At 45.3% G+C, this 26,463-nt stretch overlaps 1 protein-coding gene across 2 annotated transcripts in view; it reads right to left on the bottom strand.

Moving 5' to 3' along the window:
* MTCH1 (mitochondrial carrier 1) overlaps nucleotides 1-25,680 on the bottom strand; it is a 414,326-nt gene extending 388,646 nt beyond the window's left edge. The window contains exons 1-2 of one of the 2 annotated variants that reach the window (XR_013594892.1): nucleotides 25,467-25,670; nucleotides 17,665-17,749 (exon numbers count right to left, since the gene is read on the bottom strand). Coding sequence is in view for 1 of the 2 variants with exons in the window: in XM_078644353.1 (XP_078500479.1) it covers nucleotides 17,665-17,749; nucleotides 25,467-25,613 (232 nt within the window). In the remaining variant the exon portion in view is untranslated. Of the gene's footprint in view, nucleotides 1-17,664; nucleotides 17,750-25,466 lie in introns of both variants that reach the window. The other variant, XM_078644353.1, reaches the window with a different exon arrangement.
* Between the last annotated feature and the right edge of the window lie 783 nt (nucleotides 25,681-26,463).

The raw sequence follows: 26,463 nt of genomic DNA, 5'->3' as shown, positions 1-26,463 counted from the left end.
ACTACTCTGCACTCTGCACTCACTACCCTGCACACTCACTACTCTGCACTCAATACTCTGCACTCACTACTCTGCACTCACTACTCTGCACTCACTACCCTGCACTCACTACTCTACACACTCACTACTCTGCACTCACTACTCTGCACTCACTACTCTGCACTCACTACTCTGCACTCACTACTCTGCACTCTGCACTCACTACCCTGCACACTCACTACTCTGCACTCACTACTCTGCACTCCTCACTACTCTGCACTCCTCACTACTCTGCACACTCAATACTCTGCACTCACTACTCTGCACTCACTACTCTGCACTCACTACCCTGCACTCACTACCCTGCACTCACTACTCTACACACTCACTACTCTGCACTCACTACTCTGCACTCACTACTCTGCACTCACTACTCTGCACTCACTACTCTGCACTCTGCACTCACTACCCTGCACACTCACTACTCTGCACTCACTACTCTGCACTCCTCACTACTCTGCACTCCTCACTACTCTGCACTCCTCACTACTCTGCACTCCTCACTACTCTGCACTCACTACTCTGCACTCACTACTCTGCACTCACTACTCTGCACTCACTACTCACTACTCTGCACTCTGCACTCACTACTCTGCACTCACTACTCTGCACTCACTACTCTGCACTCTGCACTCACTACTTTGCACTCACTACTCTGCACTCACTACACTCTGCACTCACTACTCTGCACTCACTACTCTGCACTCTGCACTCACTACTCTGCACTCACTACTCACTACTCTGCACTTTGCACTCACTACTCTGCACTCACTACACTCTGCACTCACTATTCTGCACTCTGCACTCACTACTCTGCACTCACTACTCTGCACTCACTACTCTGCACTCCTCACTACTCTGCACTCACTACTCTGCACTCACTACTCTGCACTCACTACTCTGCACTCACTACCCTGCACTCACTACCCTGCACTCACTACCCTGCACACTCACTACCCTGCACTCACTACCCTGCACACTCACTACCCTGCACACTCACTACTCTGTACTCACTACTCTGCACTCACTACTCTGCACTCTCTGCACTCACTACTCTGCACTCCTCACTACTCTGCACTCCTCACTACTCTGCACTCCTCACTACTCTGCACTCACTACTCTGCACTCACTACTCTGCACTCACTACTCTGCACTCCTCACTACTCTGCACTCCTCACTACTCTGCACTCCTCACTACTCTGCACTCTGCACTCACAACTCTGCACTCTGCACTCACAACTCTGCACTCTGCACTCACTACTCACTACTCTGCACTCACTACTCTCCACTCTGCACTCACTACTCTGCACTCTGCACTCACTACTCTGCACTCACTACTCTGCACTCTGCACTCACTACTCTCCACTCTGCACTCACTACTCTGCACTCACTACTCTGCACTCTGCACTCACTACTCTCCACTCTGCACTCACTACTCTCCACTCTGCACTCACTACTCTCCACTCTGCACTCAATACTCTCCACTCTGCACTCCCTACTCTCCACTCTGCACTCACTACTCTCCACTCACTACTCTGCACTCTGCACTCACTACTCTGCACTCTGCACTCACTACTCTGCACTCTGCACTCACTACTCTGCACTCACAACTCTGCACTCACAACTCTGCACTCACAACTCTGCACTCTGCACTCACAACTCTGCACTCTGCACTCACAACTCTGCACTCTGCACTCACTACTCTGCACTCTGCACTCACTACTCTGCACTCACTACTCTGCACTCTGCACTCACTACTCTGCACTCACTACTCTACACACTCACTACTCTGCACTCACTACTCTGCACTCACTACTCTGCACTCACTACTCTGCACTCACAACTCTGCACTCACAACTCTGCACTCTGCACTCACAACTCTGCACTCTGCACTCACAACTCTGTACTCTGCACTCACAACTCTGCACTCTGCACTCACAACTCTGTACTCTGCACTCACTACTCTGTACTCTGCACTCACTACTCTGCACTCTGCACTCACTACTCTGCACTCTGCACTCACTACTCTGCACTCACTACCCTGCACTCACTACTCTACACACTCACTACTCTGCACTCACTACTCTGCACTCACTACTCTGCACTCACTACTCTGCACTCACTACTCTGCACTCTGCACTCACTACTCTCTGTACTCACTACTCTCTGCACTCACTACTCTCTGCACTCACTACTCTGCACTCACTACTCTGCACACTCACTACTCTACACACTCACTACTCTACACACTCACTACTCTACACACTCACTACTCTACACACTCACTACTCTGCACTCACTACTCTGCACTCACTACTCTGCACTCACTACTCTCTGCACTCACTACTCTCTGCACTCACTACTCTCTGCACTCACTACTCTCTGCACTCACTACTCTCTGCACTCACTACTCTGCACTCACTACTCTGCACACTCACTACTCTGCACACTCACTACTCAGACCCCCCAGGATATAGCGGCATGGATTGGCAAATTTAGCGGCACAAAAATGAAAATTTAGCGGCACAAAAATGAAAATTTAGCAGCATTTAGCGGCATTTTATTTTGGGGTTTTTCGACAACAAACACAGATATCTTACTGTTTGAGTTATTTGCCAACATGGAGCTATGTACATTTTGTTTATTTACAATTCAGCCCATTTGTTTTGGTTAAAAGGCATGTTAATCTTGGCCATGTACGTTCAGTTCTTCTGAGCACTCAAAATCTAGACCAGTATTGTGCTGCTGGTTATAATGTAAAAACAACAATAATGCCCGGATCGATGAGTACAGTGCAACAAACTTAAAAAACATGAATTTGGGCCCCCCCGGGGCACGCTGTGTGCCCCTGTGTGCAGCAGGACCCACAACAAAGTTAAAAACCTGGATTTGGGCCCCCCGGGGCCCACCGCATGCCCCGTGTGCGGCGGGCCCCTACCGGAAAGGAAAGAAAATGATTTTTGGCCCCCGGGGGCCTGACGCGTGCCCCGTGTGTGGCGGGCCCCCACAGCAAAGTACAAAAATTGCATTTTGGCCCGCCGTGTGCGGCGGGCCCCCACCGGAAAGGAAAGAAAAGCATTTTGGGCCCCCGGGGCCCGCCGCGTGCCCCGTGTGCGGCGGGCCCCCACCAGAAAGGAAAAAAAAGGATTTTTGGCCCCCGGGGGCCCGCCGCGTGCCCCGTGTGCGGCGGGCCCCCACAGCAAAGGAAAGAAAAGGAGTTTTGGCCCCCGGGGGCCCGCCGCGTGCCCCGTGTGTGGCGGGCCCCCACAGCAAAGGAAAGAAAAGGATTTTTGGCCCCCGGGGGCCCGCCGCGTGCCCCGTGTGCGGCGGGTCCCCACCAGAAAGGAAAAAAAAGGATTTTTGGCCCCCGGGGGCCCGCCTCGGTCCCCCTTGTGCGGCAGGTTCCCACAGCAAAGGAAAGAAAAGGATTTTTGGCCCCCAGGGGCCCGCCGCGTGCCCTATGTGCGGCGGGCCCCCACCAGAAAGGAAAAAAAATGATTTTTGGCCCCCGGGGGCCCGCCGAGTGCCCCGTGTGCGGCGGGCCCCCACAGCAAAGAAAAGAAAAGGATTTTTTGCCATCGTGGGCCCGCCGCGTGCCCTGTGTGCGTCGGGCCCCCACCATGAAGTACGGCGTGAAGGACGTACCTGTTCTCCGGCTGTCTCCTGCTTGCCGGGGTGCCGCTCCCACTTCCGTGTTCCTGGGGGCTGGAGAAGAGTCGTCGTATCTGGTCTCCTTCCTGCTCTCCGCTCTCCTCCTCTCGTCGCCCCTCGCCGCTGCTGGATCGTGTGTGAATGGGATTGTTTGGCGGCTCACGGAAACGGCGGATTTCGCGGGCGTTTGTGCAAATATCGCGGCATTTGCACGGATCGGCCGATTTCGCGATTTTTTTGCAAATCGCGAAATCGCGATAAGCTGGAGGGTCTGACTACTCTGCACTCACTACTCTGCACACTCACTACTCTGCACACTCACTACTCTGCACACTCACTACTCTGCACACTCACTACTCTGCACACTCACTACTCTGCACACTCACTACTCTGCACTCACTACTCTGCACTCACTACTCTGCACTCACTACTCTGCACACTCACTCTGCACTCACTACTTCACACTCTGCGCACTCTGCCCTCACACTCACCTTCTGCCTCACAGAGGGATGAAGTGAGCGCCGTTCTACTGGGCAGACCTGGGGTTTGACGTGAGGGTCACCAGGGGCGCGCACGGCTGATAGAGCTATACCGATCAACACAATATTCTCCGGAGTGCCATCCATCTACCGCAGTAGCAGAAATTAGTTTGAAAGCATTGTCGAAGAATGCAAAAAAAAGCGCCTCATTTAGAAGCGATGAACAGAATTCAATTTTTAGAGCTCCCATGATGTGAAAACAATTTACAATGTACTGTGAACAAACTATTTACGAAGATAAAATATTAGTGAGATAGGCAGTAATCCTTATGCATATTGCCAGATAAGCAGGTGCACCAATGGTCCTCTACACTGGAAAGTCATTTTGAGGATGTAAACACTTCTCAGAAGACAATCTCCTTGACTACAGCGGACCTGCAACAGTGTGCAAAATGTCATGACATTTTGTGTTTATGTACGCTGCTGTATAGATATTTATTGCCCTAATTTCTTTTCAGTATTAGAGGATATCTTTGAAAATACAAGCCTATTATGGAAGTGGATAGAAATGATTATGATCATCGTGGCTAACACAAAGGTGCAGTGTGGAAAGTGAGTGGCAGATATCGCCACCTCATGGTAACTGAGTATAGTGGGTCCAGTGGTAGCTTGCACAGCCACGTTCTTTCACTCCGTGTCCGGACTTTGACACTGTGGAATGGGGTTCAAGTCCCAGCGTCGGCTCTCCCAGAGATTACAAAAAAACATGCTGATCGAAAGAAATAAAATTAAACAATACCGATTGGCGTGACGAGGATAAATCCATGTGCAGTGCACTGCCCCCTTGCCTTGTAGACACCGCAGCCCAAGAAAACATGATTGACGGAGCAAAACGGTGGTCTAATTGTCCATAGCCAAAGTATATAACAAGCTGAGGATCAACGGGCGTGAAAACAGCGTGGTGGGCGCGCACGTGACGCAGTGTGGGCGTGCACATCAGCTGAAGATCGCCGGAGAAGACACCGAGTCTGCCTGCTGCCGCGACTGACCCGCTGGAGGGAAAGAGCCCGGTGAGTGGGGGTAGAGGGGGGGGCGGCAGAGAGGGAGTGGGCAGAGAGGGAGGGTGTGTGTGTGTGTGTGTGTGTGTGTGTGTGTGTGTGTGTGCGTGTGTCTGTCTGTCTGTCTATGTGTGTCTGGGGCGTGCCTGCCTGCCTGTGTGTGTGCGCGTCCACAGACCCTGGTAGGCTCGTGCACCGCTCTGTCCTCCCTTGAGAGCGAACTCAACTGCAATAGGGCTCGATGCCGAGCCCTAAAAACGGGGGTAGAGTTCTTAGATAGCGTGTTCATACGGATAACCTGTTAGTCCAGCTGTTCAATTTTAAAAAACTTCAATACACCGCATTCCATACAACCATCAAGAGGAAATTTGTAACCACAAAAGATTTGTGACCAAAAAGTGTGACAATGGTAAGAAAGTACCTCAGGTTAGCATCACCCAGGGGGGCTGCTGGTTAGTACTCATCAGCTTGCCCACGTTGTCATCAACAGTAACTTTCTTAACCATAAAGAAAGAGAGTGTGTTTTCAAATTTCTCGGAGGTGAGAAATCAAAGGAAAGTAAATCAGTGAAAACGTGTGCAGTTGCACTGTCAGTGCTTGTATCACTCAGTGCCCACTGGTCCCCGTGAGTAAAGAAATTAAAATGGGGTACGACTCACTTTCAAAACTTAATTTTATTAGGTGCCGTGAGCATCCTCAAATTAAAAGATTGGCATAGACTTGGCCATTTTCAGAAGCGAAAGGCCAACATGTTTCATTGCTAACCTATTTAGGCAACTTCATCAGGGCTGATGGGAAAACCAGTCTTTACCTTACTTGTATATCACATCAGACCTGTGGTTATATGACGAAAATAAAAAGAAGAACATGCCAAATGTAAATAAAACCTAGCTTCAACATGCACTCAAGCATTCATTCAAGCCCACTCCTTAAAATTGCATAATTACTGAGTGGTTGCTGTCATCCTTCGTACCTGCGAACCATATCTACGGGGGTCCCGCGCCAAATGGTCGCGTATCCCAATGACAACTGCAGTCGTCAGTATCACCTGAAAGCGCATGTGTATTAAGTATAACCTTTGCCACAATAAAAAATACACTGTTTTTGTCACCAGTACACACTTTCCAAACTACCTCATACTCAGTCTCAAGGTCCCCATCTACTACCCTTAAACTCCTTAACAGAAATTTATCAAGCACATTCTGTATTTGCTAAGTCATGGACACACACCCTCAGTTTAGTCGTGAGCCCATTATCATGCATGCTACCGGGTTAGGAGGACTGTTCCACCTTCACCCACATATCCGTATTATAAAAAGGCAATTAGACACAGGGGTTGGCGCCTCCGTGCTCGCTATCTCACAGCGAGCACACCCCAACACTAGATCCCTCTAACCGCATCTGCGGATTGCCTTCAACTTGGTGCTCCATCCCGATGATGTTCGGGGGACGCGAGCATCTGGTATTTAAACAGAGATGCCGGCTCGGGAAACACGTGACCCAGAAGTCGAATCCCAGTGTTACTCTGCACTAACACTTCCCTAATACCACAGCGACCATTTTTAAAGTGGTATTATATTGCTTGATACATGTAGGGATGCAGTCATTTTTATTAAAAAACGAGTCATTTTAGAAGGTGGGAAGCCTGCTTATTAATGTATTGTCCAAAAGGAAACAATTTCATGAAAACCTATCAAAGAAAAAATCACTCATATCATGAAAAAAAAATGTGTTTATCTTTTTAAGTCTTCAATCATACATTCTAGGCTGTACTGAAAACCTGGTGGTAGAAGATCCTGCATATCATGCTGATAACCTTATTAAGTGGGATTATTGGTTTTAGGATTCGAGGTAGTTAATATACACACGTAAGATACCGCCCAATGGTGTACATAACCCAAGACCCAGAAGATGTCTACACAGCTTGCGCGGGGCCCTATTGTTTACCCACTCTATTCCATTCAATGGAATCGTTAAGGCCAAGGCCCTGATGTACATAGCCTGATTGATGGGATTGAATATCTATCCTATACTATTTCGGATCATAACCCGGGACTGCTACGACTGCGACGGGTACACCCCAAACAATCCATACCTGCATGGAAACTTAAGCCGAATCACTGGAGGACCAGGTCTCCTGCGAAATGATCAGGACCAAAATCACTCATTACTTTGCTGACAATGCTGGCTCGGCGTCGAATGGGATGCCGTCAAAACTGTGATGCAAGGGTATCGTATCACCAAGTCCAAAGAGATTAGACGGACCCTCTTGAAGGATGTAGAAAATGCTGAGGGCCACCTTAGAGACTGAAAAACTAGACTAGGAAACCCTGAGCTCCAGCAAGAACTCTTAGCAGCGAAAGAGGAGGTGGCAACACAGGTAGAGAGGCTGCGGTGTTTTGATTATCAGAACTATACTGACAAAACTCATGCTGAACGAGACTAATCTGGCTCATTATTAGCATGGCTGGCCAACCCTGATAAGCGAGGCTCACCCATCCTAGAAACTAGAAGACGGGGAGGGCTCCAGAGTGTATGCCCAAGGAAAGATTAATGATATACTCGCAGGTTACTATGCACGGATGTATGATGATAAATCGCAAACCGGAACAACGCAAGCAATCACCACGCTGTTGTAACATCGTAAAAGCAATTACATCGCACGCATTTACTGTGCATGCCGTTGCCACGCGATTGTAGTGTCTCGGCTGTTTTGTGCCATTACAACGCAGTTGATCAAATTGTCTCCTGTTACAACTTTTTTTTTCTGACCTAATGAATGAGAAATGAAAGCACGGCCCATCGTTATCGATGTGATATATTTACGAAACATGCTAACATTATTTATACTGTAAAGGCGCACGCAGCTATGAGGTAATATTATGTTGTGGCTCCGTGACCTAATGAATGAGTAAGGAAAGCACGCAGCTATAAGGCCATATGATGTCATCTTCCGTGGCTTCGTGACCGTGACCTAATGCATGAGTAAGGAAAGCACGCAGCTGGAAGGCCATATTATGTCATCTTCCGTGGCTCCGATACCGTGACCTAATGCATGCGTAAGGAAAGCACGCAGCTATAAGGCCATATTATGTCATCTTCCGTGGCTCCGTGACCTAATGCATGAGTAAGGAAAGCACGCAGCTATACGGCCATATTATGTCATCTTCCGTGGCTCCGTGACCGTGACCTAATGGATGAGTAAGGAAAGCACGGTCCATCATTATTAATGTAAAGAAAGCACAATGCTAACATTAGTTATACTGTAATTATGTCATCTTCCGCGTTGTAATCATGCGTGAGCATGCACACGCTCCATCATTATTAATGTTATTTAATTACGAAACATGCTAACATTATTTATACTGTAATTATGTCATCTCCCACGTTGTAATCATGCGTGAGCATGCGCACGGTCCATCATTATTAATGTTATATAATTACGAAACATGCTAACATTATTTATACTGTAATTATGCGTGAGTATGCGTTGTAATTGCATGCGATGGAAATGTAATTGCGCAGTTATAGCATGCGTTGTAAATGCATGCAATGCAAAGAATCCTGCGATGTAAAAGAAGCGCTGCGATGGCACCGCGTGCAATTATCATCGTTGTAATGGGTATTTCCCCTATGCACCCTATATGCAAGCTCTGCTGCCCGAGACCGGCAGGGGGCACAAATATACTTAAGTGACCGCCAGATCCCACGGATCACGGAGCAATTGGCAGCCGCCTTGGGAGAGGACATAACTGCCCAGGAGACAGTAGCCACTATTAAACACATGGTGCACAATAAAACACCAGTCCCGGATGGGTTTCCTGCAGAGTCTTACTCTACATATTGTGTGGAGTTAGTCTCTTACCTGGTGATGCTCTACAAGGCGACTAATAACAGGCTTCCTACCAGACATCATAAGAGAGTTTACCATAGTCCCTGTTTCAAAACCTAATAAAGCAGCCCATGACAAATTAGCATACCGCCTGCTGTCAATGCTAAAATGGACTATAAAATCCTGAGCCTAATACTCCCTACCTGCCTTTTCTCTTTTATGACCACTCTAGTGCACAAAGACCAAGTTGAGTTGATACCATCTCACAATACGGCAGGTAATATAAGACGCCTATTATCTGTCTTGGAGGTGAACAGAGGGGGCCTAGAAACAGCAGCAGTCTTAGCGGTGGATATAGAAAAAGCTTTGACAGCCACAAATGGTCCTAATTGTATGAAGTAATGGTGCATATGTGGCTGGGGAGGGATTTATTAAGTGGACTAGACTACTATATACCAGACCAACAGCCCGGGAGCTCTTCCCAGTAATGCAGACGGGTCGATCCCCTGGGGACCTTGCAAGATTACGATGGGAACTGCTTACCGTATCTAGGAGTCCACATCTATCAGCCCTGGCTGGATATATATAAAGGTGAACTATGTGTTGGTGTGAGTGAGGGTGCCGCGTTGAGGGGAGGAAGCCAAGCAGGCACTGCTGTAACCGTTGCCAAAGTGGGCAGGACAGGAGACCCCCAATACTACGCATCTGGCTCATGTGGTTACTAGATCTGTGATCATAAGTTCAGTAATTTCGCCAATTGGGCGCAACGAACTTTAATAAAACAGATAGGTACATTTCACCTAGGTTTATTTTTGTAGAGCACACTTTTACATCTACACTCATGTGAGTAAGGTGAGGATACCTAGTGCATATCCTTGTCCTGAAGAAGGAGTTCTTTACTCCGAAACATGTTGACGACGCACTTGTGAGGTTATCTTACCCTAATTAGTAAAGACTACCTCCCTTGCACTTTTTAACGATACCAGCCGGGGACTGAATAAAATTTTTCGAAACCCACGAGCCAGGTATTTTTTAATTTTTCGTTCTTTCACCTCACCACTCACAGTAATTCACCCTCACTCACACCAACACATAGTTCACCTACAAGTGCTCCTACGTAGTCGTGAGTCGCAGCACGCCGCATTCCGTAGAGGTTTGCGAAGACCCCGATGATGAAGCATGACACCAAGGGGCCTTTTGGTGTGTGAGGGGTATTTAAACAACACTGGTTGCTCCCCACCACTGTAGGGATCACCGAACCCAATTTTGTGGATTCCTTTTGTTTATGCGTACTTCTAGGGGAGACAGAATCCACTTCTCTTCTCCCTCCCCCCTTTGTTTATTACGTATATATAAAGGTAACATAGGGAAAGCCCTTGGCGGGCTAAGGGCCTCCATAGATTTCTGGCAGACCCTGCCACTCTCGGTAGCTGGCAGAATAACACTCCTTAAAATGGTAGCACTTGCCCACCCGCTGTATTATTTTAACGCACTTCCCCTATGGATCGTGGTGGGCCTTTTCAGATACCTGAATTTCCGAATTCTGGCCTTTATCTTGAGCTCGGGATAGAATTGTGCTTGCGACAATGCAGCATCCGACAGCGGAGGCTGGGCTGGCAGCCCTGGACTTTGAGTCCTACTACATAGCAGCCCACCTACAATGGCTGGTCAAGGTATAGCCCTAGGGCGACAACGCACAGAGGTCCCAGAACTTATTAAGCCCTCGCTGTGAAACCTACTATGAGTGTTTCTCATGGTGAATAGATTGTACTGAAATTATCTCCAGGAGCTCAAAGGACAGGCTAAATACTGGCGCCGAGGGTTGCAGAGAATGGGGGGGGAAGGATCCCATATTCACCGGACATCCAAAAGCATATGCTAAAGGCCCTCCCGCATGGGTGAAACTGGTGAGAATTAGAGGTCTGGATGGAAGCTGGGGCAACAAAAATGGGCAACCTCTACAAAGACAATGAACTGCTGCCGTTCGAAGAATTTCAAACAGAGTTCAGTCTGTCTCGGGGACATTTCGATTGCACAGCACCATGACAGCAGCAATCCGAAAGCATTGGCGGACGGGATCTACAGTGCCCCCACCGCAACAAAGCTGTTATTATATTGCCCTGTCGGCAGGAACCATCAAAGCAGTATCCGGTCGGAACAGAGCGCTCCATATGGATAGACTGCACCCGCTTAAGGCACTCTGCCTCCAGTGGGAAGTGGACTTGGACACACCTATTCCGACAAAGGACTGGGACAATATTCTGGCTGGAATACCCAGGTTATCCAGAAATGCACGATTCAAGCTGATAAATTACTACGTTCTTCACAAAGCCTACTTAACACCTGAGCGTATTCATAGATATTTTCAAGTAGAAGAGGCAGCCTGCCCACGCTGCGGCGAAGTAAGAGCACATATCATACACATGTTCTGGACTTGCACCCAGCTGCGAGGATACTGGGAGGGGGTAGTGCAAACTGTGAGTGAGATTGTCGATAGAGAGCTCCCCTGCTCACCAGTACGCTGTCTCTTAGGATGGTTGCCCCATACGTCCAAAACCAATGTCACCAGTAAATTCCAAGACCTGTCATTCGTGCTAGTTAAGCGCGAGATAACCGGGAACTGGAAAGCCACATGAGGCCCTAACCTGATCACCAGGAAAAAAGAACTAATGAAATGGGTGGGGTGTGAGGGACGAATACTGATGAGGGAGGCTAAAAGAGGATTACGAAACATGGAGATGGCTAAAGCCTGGGAGACCCTCATGCATGACCTAGAGCACCCAGATTTAGAGACCTAAGAGGGAGAAGGAGAAGACCCATAGCGAACATCTCCTGACACATGTATGACATCAGAATCAACACTACTCATTTGGTTCCCATGTAAGATATATCCCACTGACTAATACGCTACTTCTAAATTGCGATACCCCACGAATACACTCAGATTGCTTGTCAAATATACAATCCCTGCACCCCAGACACAAATCATTATATTGACGTCTCGCGGGAGGGGGGTGAGTGGATAATCAAAGTTATAGATCCAATGCTGACTGAGATTATGGTTCATTCGGATATGTATTTACCAGTTGATATAATGAATGAGCCCATAACAAATTATATGATTTGAACTGCTGAACTGCTATGCTGGTATTGAAAAAGGATCACTAAAACCTGTTTTAAAAAAAATTGAAGATGTACCTGGGGAACTCACTTTTACCAGTGTCCAGCATGTCCTTAACATGGCTTCCCTGGTCACTTGTACTTTCAGTAATGGGAGTGGCTAGTATGGGGGCATATCTGATTGTGCAGTTATGCCCACACATGTAGTATAGTGAAGCTTGCCTTAGAGCTCTAAGGCCTGCTGTAGGGGTGACTTACCTATATGACATGCAGTGTCTGCAGGGAAGGCACACTGGGCTGGGTGTAATATTGTGTGTTCACTTTTCTCTGCATCAAGACACACAGCCTTCAATGGCAGTCTGCATGAGTCTGGTGAGGGGTCCGTTTGGGATGCACAATGCATGATGCAGCACTTAGGGAACCTCTATAGTACCCCAGGCAGGGGTACTAGGAGTACCATTTACTAGGGACTTACAGAGGGTGCTAAGGGTATTGTCAATTGGGAAAACTTTTATGCCGTACAGTTTAGGGAAAGAGATCTGGCACTAGAGGCCTGTTTAGTAGGAACCCAGTGCACTTCCAATCAAAATTGCATTGAATACCAGACAAAACGTGGGGGTGAGCATGTCAAAAACTGTCACAAGCAAAGTTAGGTGACATCAGTAAAGGTCTCAGCTTTTGTTCTCCCAGTCAGGCAGGCACCAAACCCAGTGGGGAACAAAGCTACCCCTAGAATTGATCTGGAGTCACATAGGTGGTGTGCACTGATCATTACCTCAGCCACACCTCTTAGAGGGCACACAGGCACTGCGCAAGGAGAGAAGCGTTTGCCCAGCTTAGATTTTGAGAGTAAGGGCCACTGTGTGATTCTTTATAGTAGGGCAAACAGGAACTGCTGCAAATGTGGGTAGAGTTACCCTATTGATTAGGGAGGGGCCAAGAGCACCCCCATCCACTAGCTAGTGTCCGGCATAAATGTGGCATCCTAAATCACCACTTTCAGAACACTTACTGGAACTGCTTAAGAACGGAAAAGGACTGGATCTGCTGTCTGCGAACTGAAGCAAGCCATAAAGGACTGGACCCCTCCCTCTTATACCCAGGACAAAGAAGTGGACTCCAAGAGCCAGTAGGCTGACCTCCTGTGTAACTACTGAAAGCTGTAGGAGGCCTTTTTCTTGAAGTGTCCAGCTGACCAATATCAACTGGACCTGACCTAGACCCTACTAGTAGCCTCTGCTGGAGTGAGTCTTTACCCCTGGGTGCTGTTCATGAGGTCCTGGTACCCTTAGCAGCATCTTACTGGACTTCTCCTACCACCCTGAAAGCCTGGGGCTCAAAATATTTTTGGACTTCCAGACCTTCAAAGGACCAGGATAAACTACTCCAGCCTATCCTGCCACGATGCAACCATGCTAGGCGGAGAAAACATGTTTCTCCCACGAAAGAGCTTCTACACAGCAGCAAATGAGAGTCAGCGGACCCTTGGCGAGAAGGTATCCTGCTGTGTGGAACTCAACATCGGATACAGCCACAGCCTTACCCTGATGAAGGATTTTGAGTTCTGAAAAAACAAATAAGTTTAAAGACAAAAATCTTGACTGGGTGAAGGCACCAAAAGTATCTGACTGGCAAAAAGACTTCCTTGAGCACAAAATTTGAATTTCTCACAAGCTTTCCCAGCTTCAGCTGCACCTCATCTAATGCCTATCTGACTTTGTCAAGATTTTCTCAGCTATAGCATAATGTCTAGCGCTGTTGAAGGATTTTGACTTCCAGCAAAAAAAAAAGGGCCAGATGTATCAATATTAGTAATAGAGATTACCTAATAGCGATTTTCTGCAAATCGCAATTAGGTAATCGATATTCCTAACATATGACACTCACAGAGTTTCATTCGGCGATTCCTAGTGGGTCGCAAATCTACCTACCTCATGAATATTAATGAGATAGGTCTATATTTGCGACCCATTCGGAATCCCTAAAATCACAGGGATGGTGGACAGCTGGAGTCACCATGTCTGTGATTGCTTTTAAATAAAGCAATCTTTTTTTTTATGCAGCACGTTTTCCTTGAAGGAAAATGGGCTGCATTTAAAAAAGAAAAATGAAAAGTTTTCATTTAATTTTTTAGGAGAAGACAGTGGTCCGTGGAACCACTGCCTGCTCTTAATAAACGTTTTTATGAAAATTCTCAAGGACCACTTCCCGTTTGCGAATGGGTTATCACCTACTTGAAGTAGGTGGTAAATTGTGAATGTTTAGCGACCACATTTAGGTCACTAAACACTCTTACATACCACAGCGATTCAGTATTGGGAAAGGTCACCCTAAACACACCCCTTCCTAATACTGAATCGGTATGTATTCTCAATTCAAACACTGTGATTCGATAACATGTTACCAAATCACAATTTGGGATTGGTACATATCAAAATGCAAATTGGGCCATTTGCAACAAGAAAAATGCTTGATACATCTGCTCCAAGTCCCAAGATAAAACCTCTGACCAGGTCCAACCTGGTTGGTGTACCCGACCTGCGCTCCACTGCGGTCAGCCTGAAACCATCTACCACGACCATTGACTACTATTGGTGATTTGTACTTTCTGACATTTTTTATATAAAACTGGAATGGGATTTTTATTGTGTTGTGTTTTTGAATTTTTAAATGTTTTAGACTTTTTAAATGTTTCAAAACTTTTAAATTATTCTCAGAACTCCATTCAGGGGGCTACAGGGCCAGCCGAAGCTACTGGGACCAACCGTGGGGGTTGAGGCCTTTTATTTCTGATGTCCCAGGGCCTGACTTACTATGGGTCTGGAGAAACTAGGTCAAGTACCCCTTCAGTACTTGACTCTCAGTGGTAGCGTGGGTCGAGCAGTCCAAGGCTTCGCGGGGAGAAAGATACATGTTGGTGAACACAGGCTCACAACTCAAAATAATGGCAGCAATAAATTGTTCTACCGTCGAATACTTGCTTTTATGAAAATATTTGCAGTTGTATATAAACAGAGCAAAATACAGCATACACAAACAATAAGACAGCAATTTTTTCTGATCCTTCCTACGGACGAGGGGTGGATTTCTCTGGTTTCAACCCTCAAACAGGTCACCACGGTGGCCTCTCCAGGTCCTTGTCCTTCCTAGTGGGCCCCTCTAGATACAGAGTCACCAACCTTACTTCATACATGGGTAACTGCCCGATCAGCATGGCAGTAACTTCCTTTTCACAGCAGCCGTCTCCTGCATATTGGGTCGCTGACTTCACCCCGCATACGGGCTATGACCCAATTGGCACGGCAGTAATCTTCACGGCAGCCCCCTTTGGCATACGGGGTCAAGGACTGTACTCCGGATCTGCACTGCAGAGGTGCCAACAATGGCTGGCTTTACGGCAGACTACTCTGCCATATTGGGTCGCCGACTTGAAACTTCACTAGGATGATGGCCAGTTCGGTGCAGCAGCCGTTTCCACACACCACGCTACAGGCATCCACTCACTAGGATCCCCCACTCGACCTCGCTCCCTCCAAACACTCTCCTCTTCTTCACAGAATACACTGGGCTTGGCAAGCAGGCAGGCACTGGTGCTCCAGGGGCAGGTGAAATTAGATTTCACAGGGAGAGAGGCCTTAGCCCCCAGCCCTGGTCACAGTCATAAATCTTGAAGAGCTTCTCCTTCTCACACAGCCTAACTGGCTGCTTGACAGTTGACAAATTTAGAGGCCTTGAGCTTCCTTTTTTATTGTCCATTTCTAAACACCAAATGTGATTTATGGTCTGAGTCTTTGAAGTTAGTGTTAAAAGCCTCTTTGAGTTTGAAGTGCCCACTCCTTTGTCTTACCCTTCCTCCAAATCTGATAGCCCCACAACATAGGCCATGGGAGTGACTACAGAATCACACCCGGATGTCAGCCCACAGTGGTATGTGCATCAAAAGATTAACCCAAGGCCCTAGCCCTACTCTATATCATTCTCTTCTCCGCCCCATATCAATCTTGCAATGTGCCCATGCCACTTTCCAGTGACCTCTTCCTGAAACAAAGAGTACCTTCTGAAGTGAACTGAAAAACCTGGCTCTTCTTCCTCCAGCATGTGTCCCACCCAGCTCACATGAATGTCGCAATGCACAAATCTGTCTGGGGGATTCCTCTACCTCCTCAAGCATATGAAGGAACATTCAAATAACGTCCTCCAGTAGAGTAACAAATAGCAAAATTAGAAGACAGGTCTGTCCTATGCAGCATTAATGGATATGATATGACTTGGCAAAAAAGCAGACCACCTCGGTTGGGATGGAAAAACTTCTCCAAAAAAAAAGAAAATAATCACTTTTTTGGTTTTTGAATTATGCAGCATTAATGGATATGATATGACTTGGCAAAAAAGCAGACCACCTCGGTTGGGATGGAAAAACTTCTCCCAAAAATAGAAAATAATCACTTTTTTGGTTTTTGAATTATAAGTTGATACAGACTGATCACATACAAATGTTTACAGAAAGAAATCAGTGAATGTGATTGTACATGCTTAAAGTCAGCATCAGAAAGGCTAAAAACAGGATATTAGAAAGGGTACTACTCCAAGTTTGGAGAATTTCTAACAAAATAAGTGGCTATGAAAGACAAGACAAAATATTTTGAAAGACGACAACCAGAAGTTTTTTTTAACTATGAATTAAGATGAAATTGCTAGACTCTCTCTCATTGCATTCAAATAGTGACAGACTATTTATTAGCAGCTCAGCAAAGCCAGTTTATGAGACCACTCCTGTCCATTCCTAGTTGTTATCTGTCCTTAAAGACTGTAGAGCCTTGTCAAGTTTTAGTTCCTTGCCCAATGGCTTCATATTTTTTTTTGTTTCATTTGCGCAAACTCGACCCGAAGGTATCAGAACGCTTTACATGAGCCACAGTTACGTTACAGATGGACACATTAATTTTTGTTAGGCACTGTGAGATTAAGTGATTGGCCGAGAATCACAGAATGTTGAGAGTCCCCGTTGAGACTGAAGCCAAGTTCCCCAGCTTCAAGGTCAACCACTCTAGCCGTTAGGCCACATCTTCTCCCAATATTAAACAAAAAACCGAGTAAAGGAAAAACAGTCCCACCAACGTACTAAATGTGTAACTTCGAGCAAAAAGCCTAGAAAGTAATCACTTTATATATTCACAACTCAGATAGCAAATTCTAACTTTGTGAAAGTTGTGGAACTCCTACTCTTGAAGAGAGTTGATGGCTGGCTTAGTCCTAGAAAGCATAGGAACACCGCTTTTTTATCTACTGTTATGGTTACAAGCCATCTACAGGTAACAAGGGGATATTCATATAAGCAGTGGCTCAGGGTTCTCACCCGCTACACATGCTCAAGTCCACTCCCCTCACTCTAGCCCTCCTTACTGTTCAGTTCTTCCCAGTTCCATGCAACGTGGACCCATGCACCTAGCCCACATCATACTGTTATTAAAATAAAGTCACTCACCATAGGTAAAAAACCCTGGCAGGTATGAGACTTTCCTCCCCAGAAGGTTCCTCCCGAAAGATGCAGGAATAGGTTCATGACCCACCTTTGAAATAAACATAGAGATTTAGATTTTGTTTACCCATTATGATGTTCAAGTCTTAAAACAACAATTAGGAGACAGATGAGGACTGCTTCTTCAGGGGGATGCACCTTAGAAAAATATTAAATCAAATTTTACCTAGTGCCGTATTTTTAGCAGTTCACAGAGACATTTTTGCAAATTCCATGGATGCTCCCAATTTATGTGCAAACTCCATTGTCACCGTCCTAAATGGCAAACAGACATGTTGATGAATCACTTTTCATATCAAAGGGAGACCTCTGGGAGTCTGCTTGTCTTTTACGGCTGCTCCACGAGATGGACAGTCCTCCAGTAGCTTATCCTTCCCATGCCACTGTCAGGCAATAACTTCTGGTTCCCTGAAATCAGGTTCTCCTGCCAGGGTCTTAGGAATCTATGGCCCTATGTAGGCCGTTGTGTTCTGAGACAGGCACAAAATACAGCCAGAAGATGCCTCCCACTGTTGTGAATGATGGTGATTCATGTGGTCCAGGGAAGGGGCACCCAACAGTGGTAGGTGCCTCAAATAACCTCCGCTGAGCACAAGCCCAAGACATAATCCCCACTTCAGATAGAAGAGGTGAGTCATGTGGCTGGAAAACTAAGAAGCTTACTTAACTCCCGGAAGACCGGTTTTCAATCTCATAACTTAGTCAACAATAGGCATATTTCAACTTTATGACCAAAATTGAACACAGCCAGTCTCTTCCACTAATATATCTCCAGCATGATGGGAATTCTTCCACGACAAATTGGGAGAAAAGATCTGCTAGAAATCATCCACTAATTTGTGGTGGAAACGCAAAATTCATAGAGGAAAAACCTAATTTCACCAACGACACTCGCTGTGATGTAAACTCTCTAAAGTGTGCTGCTCATTTTATCAACAAAATCACATACTTAGATCATTAAAATAAAGAGTGTAGTGTTTTCTTAGGAGTAAGACAAGAATCATTGCATAATGAGCTAAATGTTTTTGAAGTTATCTAAAAAAAAAACATTCACAGGAACGGACCCTGGAAATCCAGGTACTTGAATTTTTTTATGATGAAAGGTTAGTAATAAAACTAATATTACAAAATGTTTGCAGGTAAAACAAGAGTCTGTATCGATCTAACACAAATCTCTCTTTAATCAAATGTCTACTTTTACGTAAATCAACTATCAAGCCATTGCCCCCAAATTTGATTGAACTGGAGTTAGAATATAATCCATAATTACGTGGGAAAGGAGCTCAGCTGTATTTATGAATTAAAGGATGAAATCATGTAGGGAAAAAACTGTGTAAGACAGATTTTGGCAGTCTATATTTTACACTGTGTTTTTGCAAATTATGTTTTTGCAGGCTAATATTTTCACAATTAATAGATAATAGTACTGCTCATATATCTTCACAAACTTTGGGCCTGATTTAGATCTTGTCGGAAGGGTTATTCCGTCACAACAGTGATGGATATCCCGTCTGCGAAATATAAATCCCATTATATCCTATGGGATTTATTTTTCGTTGGACGGGATATCCGTCACCAATGTGAAGGAGTAACTCGTCCGCCAAGATCTAAAGCAGGCCCTTTGTGATCATGGTCTCGTCGTAGTGGATGAAGCAGATGTATCAATATTTGAAAGCCCAACAATACTTTTAGGCTCAAAGGTGGTTTCAATGAGGTCTTCCAGAGGTGTGGGTGGTGACTGGGTTGATGGCCCCCATCCTGTTCCAAGTGTCTCAGCAAGTCTTGTAGCCATCTTCTCTTTAGTGATCCCAGGTCATACTTCTGGTTCCTTATCTTCTCGGTGGTATGCTGTGTGACTCCCAACCAATTTATTTTTTCTTGGATGGACTTTTTTTTTTTTGGGGTACCTGAAACCTAAAATCAGAGCTTGCCAAAAAGTTAATTATTGTATAAAACACATTCTTCAGTGAGCACCTTCCGCTCCCTCACTGAATTTTAGTTTTCTTTTATGTGCTCCAGTGTCCTTTTCAGGCTCCTCTCAGGACATGATGGTACAAATGTGGCCCAAAAAGCCTTAAAATCCCTCAGGACATAATGCCTGTGTTTCTCTCTGCTATAAAGTACTCTAGGAGGCATGTATGACATCACTTCCTCATTGTGATGTCATCAAGCATTTACCGATTGCAATTTGCAATTCCTTAATACTGATTCACAATTTACTGAATCAGGAATAGGAAATTGCAAATTTGTGAACGTGAATCACACTGATTCGCTAACTTGAGGAAGGGTCACTATGATATATTAAGAATAGTGATTTCCAAATTGCGATTTGGTAAAATTTGCAATTTGGAATTTGTTATTCAAAACCTTCACACATCTGGCCCTATATGTGGTGTGTACCATAAAATAGTTTGCATATTGCTTCAGTTACCCACTGAAGCAATTATAAAGCTGGAGCCTAGATTCCCAAAGAGATAAGACCTACATCAGAGTATGAGATCATCCTTCTCCATTTATAGGGTTAATAGGGCTTTAGCAAAATCAATAAAACAAGTGGACATGACGTTCACCCACGCAGCCCTCTTTTCACCATGTCAACCTTGACATACCCTTCTCTATCCCAACTCATATAATGTGAGCCCTCTTAGAGCCCGAAAGTTCTTTTACCTTACTATCGACAGAAGGGTTCTTAGTATGAAAACCCAATCGCTCATCACTAGAAACACCTTTACATCATCCTTGAAAAGTTAGATTGGCTGGTTTCATAGATTTAGCTGTCTGGATCTTGTTTCTAGTTCTCCATTTAACAGATAGTCAAGCTCCTATATGATTTATGCAAACATACATTGATAAAGAGAACTATTTAAACTTTTCACTTAGCAGGCCTTTTATTGGAATGGGGGTGGAGTAGAAGGCACATGGGTAAACATCTTCTGTTAGTTTTGATTTCTCCTTACCAATCACCAAAATATTAATGTATTTGGAGTGTTGATGAGATGAACAAGTTACTTACCTGGGGTAATTCTCTTTCTGATGGATCCTCTAACAGCAGATTCCTCACCTTCAGAATATTCCCAGGTGCCATATTGGATCCGAAAGCCTTAATGAACACTGCTTCAGAGTGCTGGCAAGTGGTGTTGTATTGCTTGTGTAGTGTGGCTCCATGTTCACTTTCTTCCATCTAGACGTTGATAAAGAAGCTGCACATAAGCACCACCTCTGCGCTCCGACATCAGTTTCTTTCTAGACTCTATGCACTTTCAAATGAGGAGCCCAACAATTATCAGAAGTATCAGTGTGTAGATCTCTAGTTTATGACCTTTTTAAGAGGAACAAGAGACCAGACCACATATTGCGGAGGTGGGACAGCAGTGAATAATCTGAAGTTAGAAAAGAGTATCTGCAAGAAATAGCATTACCAGATGTAACTTCTTATTCCGATGAATACTTCTAACTGCAGATTCCTCTTCTTTAGAATATTTACCAGAACAGTACCTCCCACAGAGCAGGGTCTGTAGAATGGCTCAGACCAAAATGCCCTGCAAGCTGAATGGCCAAATTCCCTTTCCATCAGATCTGGCTGTCAAGGCAGAACTAGTTTGCGAATGTGTGCCCACGTCGCAGACTAACAGACATCCATAACAGGTTCTTCATATGACAAATCAGTGGTAGCAGCCTTGGCCCTGGTGGAATGAGACCTCGGTCCTTCCAGTGGCTGCTTCTTGGACAGTACTTTGGAGATCTTAATGGACGGGACTCTCCACCTAGACAAAGTCCTTTTCTGCACTGACACTCCAGTGGATGGCCCCAGTGCGCGTCTGACATCCGATCGGCTCAACGACGGAGAGCCCGGGGTGAGGTAAGGAAGAACTTATGGCGATGCTGCAGGTATCTTCTGAAGGTAGTATTGGTTCCTTATTCAGTTCCTGGGGAAAAGTGGTGTGGATGTCAGAGGGAATATTAGGATATTCACCGTTGGTGATCCAGTCGCTCAGGAGCTCGTCTCCAATGCTCCTTCCATGATGGCCATTTTAATCCACTGGCTAAATTAAATGGATATTATAGATGAGCTACAGAGAGATATGGGGCTCTGTTGGAGAGTGGTAGTGAAGGAATCCCTGGAGAAGGAGGCAATTGGAGAGGTGCTAAAAACATTTTTGCACTGGGCACCTTTAGCATTAATGTCAGCTCAGAGAGAGTGAATTAGCAATGTCTGTCACTGTGCTGTGTGAGAACAACATTGTACTAATGTTAAGTACGGTATAGATAGAGGAAAGGGGGTGGATCACAAATAGGTTGTGTTGAGAAGTGTTTATGTAGCCAAGTTTCAATGGCCTTGCAATTTTACACTGACTTCGGAGACACCAATGAATGTCAGAATTTGTCCATGGTACTGCAGGTAGCTAAGCTATAGTGGTAAAAAGAGGTGTAAAATCATATAGGATGTGAGGAGGTTGTGCGAGTTAGTGGGAGCGTTTTCACTTTTAAGGAAAGGTGTTGGAGTAATATGTTCATGGCAGAAAGCTGAAGAAGAGTGGGGTTCTGGTGTTGGCTAATGTTGAGGCGGGTTCCAATGAGGTTTCAGAGGTCATCACAATCACTGCAGATCATCTTTGTTATTGTTTAACCAGAGAGAAAAGGAAAGGAATACTGGTTGGCTCACAGAGAATAGTGCTGTGTATATATAGTGCTATGAGGTCCGAACCTACGGCTGAAAGCACTTACGAGTTTCTCGTTGCTCAAGTTGGTGTAACTTCTGATACTTGTACTTTTACAGCATAATTGTTTGATTTTTGCTTGCGAGAAAGTGTCACTCGTAGTCATTGAATGTCACTCATATTTACACTGAAATTATGAAAATGTCACACATAAGCAATATCAAACCTTGGCAGTTAAGCTGCAAGGGTGAGAGGTTATTGGGAGTAATAAATAGCACCTCTTACATGTCCAATGTTATGTTATTCAGTTTTATATAGCGCACAGCTGCCCAAGCAAAGGGCCGTTGCCGTCGCTGCCAGCATCAGAAAATGGACCTAAACACCAGGACAGTAAAACGCCGAAGAATAGAAAAAGCAGCCAAGGAGACTAAATTGCAGGAAAAAAAGAAAGTTTTAATAGCTTTCCTAAAGTCCAGCAGACATTCCATTCTACAGATCTGAACAGGCAGGGAGTTCCATAACTTGGCTGCCAAGCAGCGAAAGGACCGGCTCCCTGTGCGAAAACGTTTCTCACGGGGAACAGTAACCAGGTGCTGCACCAGGGAGAATACATGGACTCTAATGCTTACATCATACCTGCCAACCAAGACAGAAATTTCATGGTGTGAGGAGGGGGCGAGGCCTTGAAGGGCCTGGACCTCGTGCCCCTAGGCACCGGGGAGGCACTTTTGCCCCCGCCCCCAATCAGCCTCCTCCAAAATCAGAGAAAAAGCTTGCTGAAGCTGCTGCTGATTTCCTGGGGTGTTGTCACACTCTTTAATGGACGTCGGCAGTACAGAGCCTCTGAAAACGAGCTGGAAATCCACTGTTTACAGCGGATTTCAAGTTTGATTTCCCTGCTACTGTGCGATATCGGCAACTTACCAGGTGACGGTGTGATTGGAGCCGATATTGTGTGTTACACAGTGGCACCGTCTGAGTTGGCAGGTATGTTACCTTACAAAAAGACCCACGCTTCGGGAATTACCATTTAAATTCAGGCAGGTACGACCTGACAAAATATATAAGACGAGGCCTTTAAGAAGGCCAGGTCTCACCGGTGCTGAGAACTGCAGTTTTTTAAAGGAGACCTCGAAACAGGTCTCTATCGGGCTCTGTTTTGTGCCCTGGCACAGGCAGTCCGTTTTTTTACCGGACTGCAGTGACAACAGGCACATCAATGTGTGTGTGCTCACACTACTCACTTCTCACTAGTGGAGAAGTTACGACATGATGTCAAGCCGTGAGCGTTGTAGGGGAAGGGAAATCCTTTAAAGAGAGTCATTTTCTCTCTGGATTTCCCTTCTGTTTTTGAAACTCAGGAGCAGCAACATTGTCGTGGTGTCACCAGGGCTTTAAGTGAAAGCTTTTTAAATATTATATACTAGCTTACCAGTCTCGCGTTGCTGCGATCTCAGAAGAAAGGAAATTCAAGGAAACTTGTTATGATAACATTCAATTTACATTGTGTCATTTTTATTGAAACTTATTCATTTTAATATGGAAAACATTTCAAAGTGTCGTTTTAATTCTATTTATTTATTTGAGTGCTTGTGTATTCACTGTGTGTCTGTGAATCAGTGAAATCAGAAAGAAGGAAGCTGCTGAGAACAGTTTTTAATGATTTAAATATCCGCACCTGCAGACAGGCGGTGACAAGTTGGATGGGTGCCGCATCAAACATTTTAATATGTAGGGGGATAAAATTTATGATAGCGGTAGAAAGCTTACTAATAAAAGTGGGCAAAGACTGAAGGCTCGGTGCCACAAAGGAACTAAGTAGAAATTTTATTGAACTGAAAAAGTTTTTTTTTTTTTTTTTTTTAAACGAAATGTGTTTTATATGCTTTATGGTTTGTGAAAACCAAATAAAGTTATTTTTGACTGACTGAGTGCTTTGGATACATAAATTGAAAAATTCAGTATTCGAGAGATTATGAGGGCCCTGGGGGTCCGATATTTAAAAAAATGTTATGCCAGAAACCTTCGCGGGAGTGTACTCAACAACTTCCCAAAGTTTCATGGCGATCGGATGAATGGTGTAGTAATGCATATGCCAGAAACCTTCGCGGGAGTGTACTCCACAACTTCCCAAAGTTTCATGGCAATCGGATGAATGGTGTAGTAATGCATATGCCAGAAACCTTTGCGGGAGTGCACTCAACAACTTCCCAAAGTTTCATGGCGATCGGATGAATGGTGTAGTAATGCATATGCCAGAAACCTTCGCGGGAGTGTACTCAACAACTTCCCAAAGTTTCATGGCGATCGGATGAATGGTGTAGTAATGCATATGCCAGAAACCTTCGCGGGAGTGTACTCAACAACTTCCCAAAGTTTCATGGCGATCGGATGAATGGTGTAGTAATGCATAAAGGAAAAACAGACACACAGACAGACATACATTTTTTTTATATATATATATATATATATATATAGATATATATATATATATATAGACAAGCCATAGTTGCTCCTTATTTATCTTATGCAACTAACAACCATTGACAAAGCCAATAGTCCTGACTTCTTGTAGGTATGATGTTACTTGTTGTATCATATATCTGGAGGCAATGACAGAAACAGCAAAATACAACTCGGGTTGCACACTATGCTAAGCACAGGTTTTTAACAGATGTGTTTTATGCCACGCCCTTAATTACATTGGCCACGCCTCTTTGAGAGCCCCCTACCCCACCGGTTTTGTCATCCCACTTAAAGTCCTGGATAAATAAGACTATGCAAACGTTATCGCGCCTTTTAAGTACCAGGGGATAACCTTTGCATAATGTATCATTTTCATTTCAACCCTAGCTTCTCCTGGAAACACGGGGCTTCTCTTAACGATAACCTTACTCTTCCAGAACCTACCTATTTGCAGAAGCTGCAGCCCCTTTACACATTCCTCCTCCTTCCTATTGGTTGAGTCTCCTCCGTAGTTTCTCTGCACATTCCACATTCCCGCCCCCTTTCTTCAACTCCACCCTTGACATGCACTGCACTTAACTCACAGCTACTAACCACGCCCTTTTTCTGTAACACCGCCCACACCTGTAGGAGGACCTTGACGTAGAGTAGAGGATGAGTGAGCGCCGTCGCGCCTGCTCCCAGTAGGAGGTAGAGGGAGTCGGTAGCCTCGAAGGTGCACCGATCAGATTCCTCTTGCCCACTCGCCCGCGCTGTCCCGGACGCAGCCATCGATACCACAAGTAAATAGAGCTCAGCCGCCCAGGAATGCTTCCGGGAAGCTACACGTTTGCCACGTGATGATGGTAGTACGCCCTTTCTGCGTGGTGCTATAGACATGGAAAATGGACTTAACGCTTTAGTCATAAAAAAAGATTAGACTTAGCTAGCCTCGCGGAACCCGACGTGTTCCAGTTTGGGTGAACATTTAATCGCAGCCCACTGTATAGCTTAGGTATTGCGGTGTATGTCGCGATGGTGAAAACGCTTTGCACAGTGAAGCTAAAAAGGTGCCAGAGAGAGAGAGAAGCTGTGATCTAGGAAGTTAGGAAGGATAAACTACAATGATAGCCCGTCAACAAGCATTTGCAATGCAATAGGTCTCGCATTAGGAGAGTTTGAGCTATTGGTATTGTAAATGACATTTTTTTATTTATGTGTTGGTTTTGAAAATAGCGAAATTAATAGCTTTGTCATTTACAATGCCAATAGTTTTAACTTTCGCAAATGAGACACCTATAGCATTTTATTGCTACCCGACACAATGATGTGGACCCTGAGAGGATGAATAGACCTAATGGGACTAGAGCCTGTGACCCTGGCACTAAACACACACCCTTGGATCTGATGCATAAGCCCACTAAACCACTGGACCCTGGCTTCCTTAAATCAATCCGTCTGAATTGGCAGATACATTTCATTGATGTTGTTTCAAAGCCTACGGCGTAAAATTGACGTAAAAAAATGACATGTACGTCCATATAACACACTCGTTTATTCTTCAGTTACGTTTCCCTTGCTAACCAACTTTTAGTAATGGTTGTTGCCTTTTGCAAAAGTGTGAGGAGATGGGATGGGGGAG

The sequence above is a fragment of the Lissotriton helveticus genome, chromosome 5_1 (assembly GCF_964261635.1).
Source record: "Lissotriton helveticus chromosome 5_1, aLisHel1.1, whole genome shotgun sequence".
In the NCBI taxonomy this organism is placed as follows: domain Eukaryota; kingdom Metazoa; phylum Chordata; class Amphibia; order Caudata; family Salamandridae; genus Lissotriton; species Lissotriton helveticus.
This window is presented reverse-complemented; position numbering and strand designations above follow the sequence as displayed.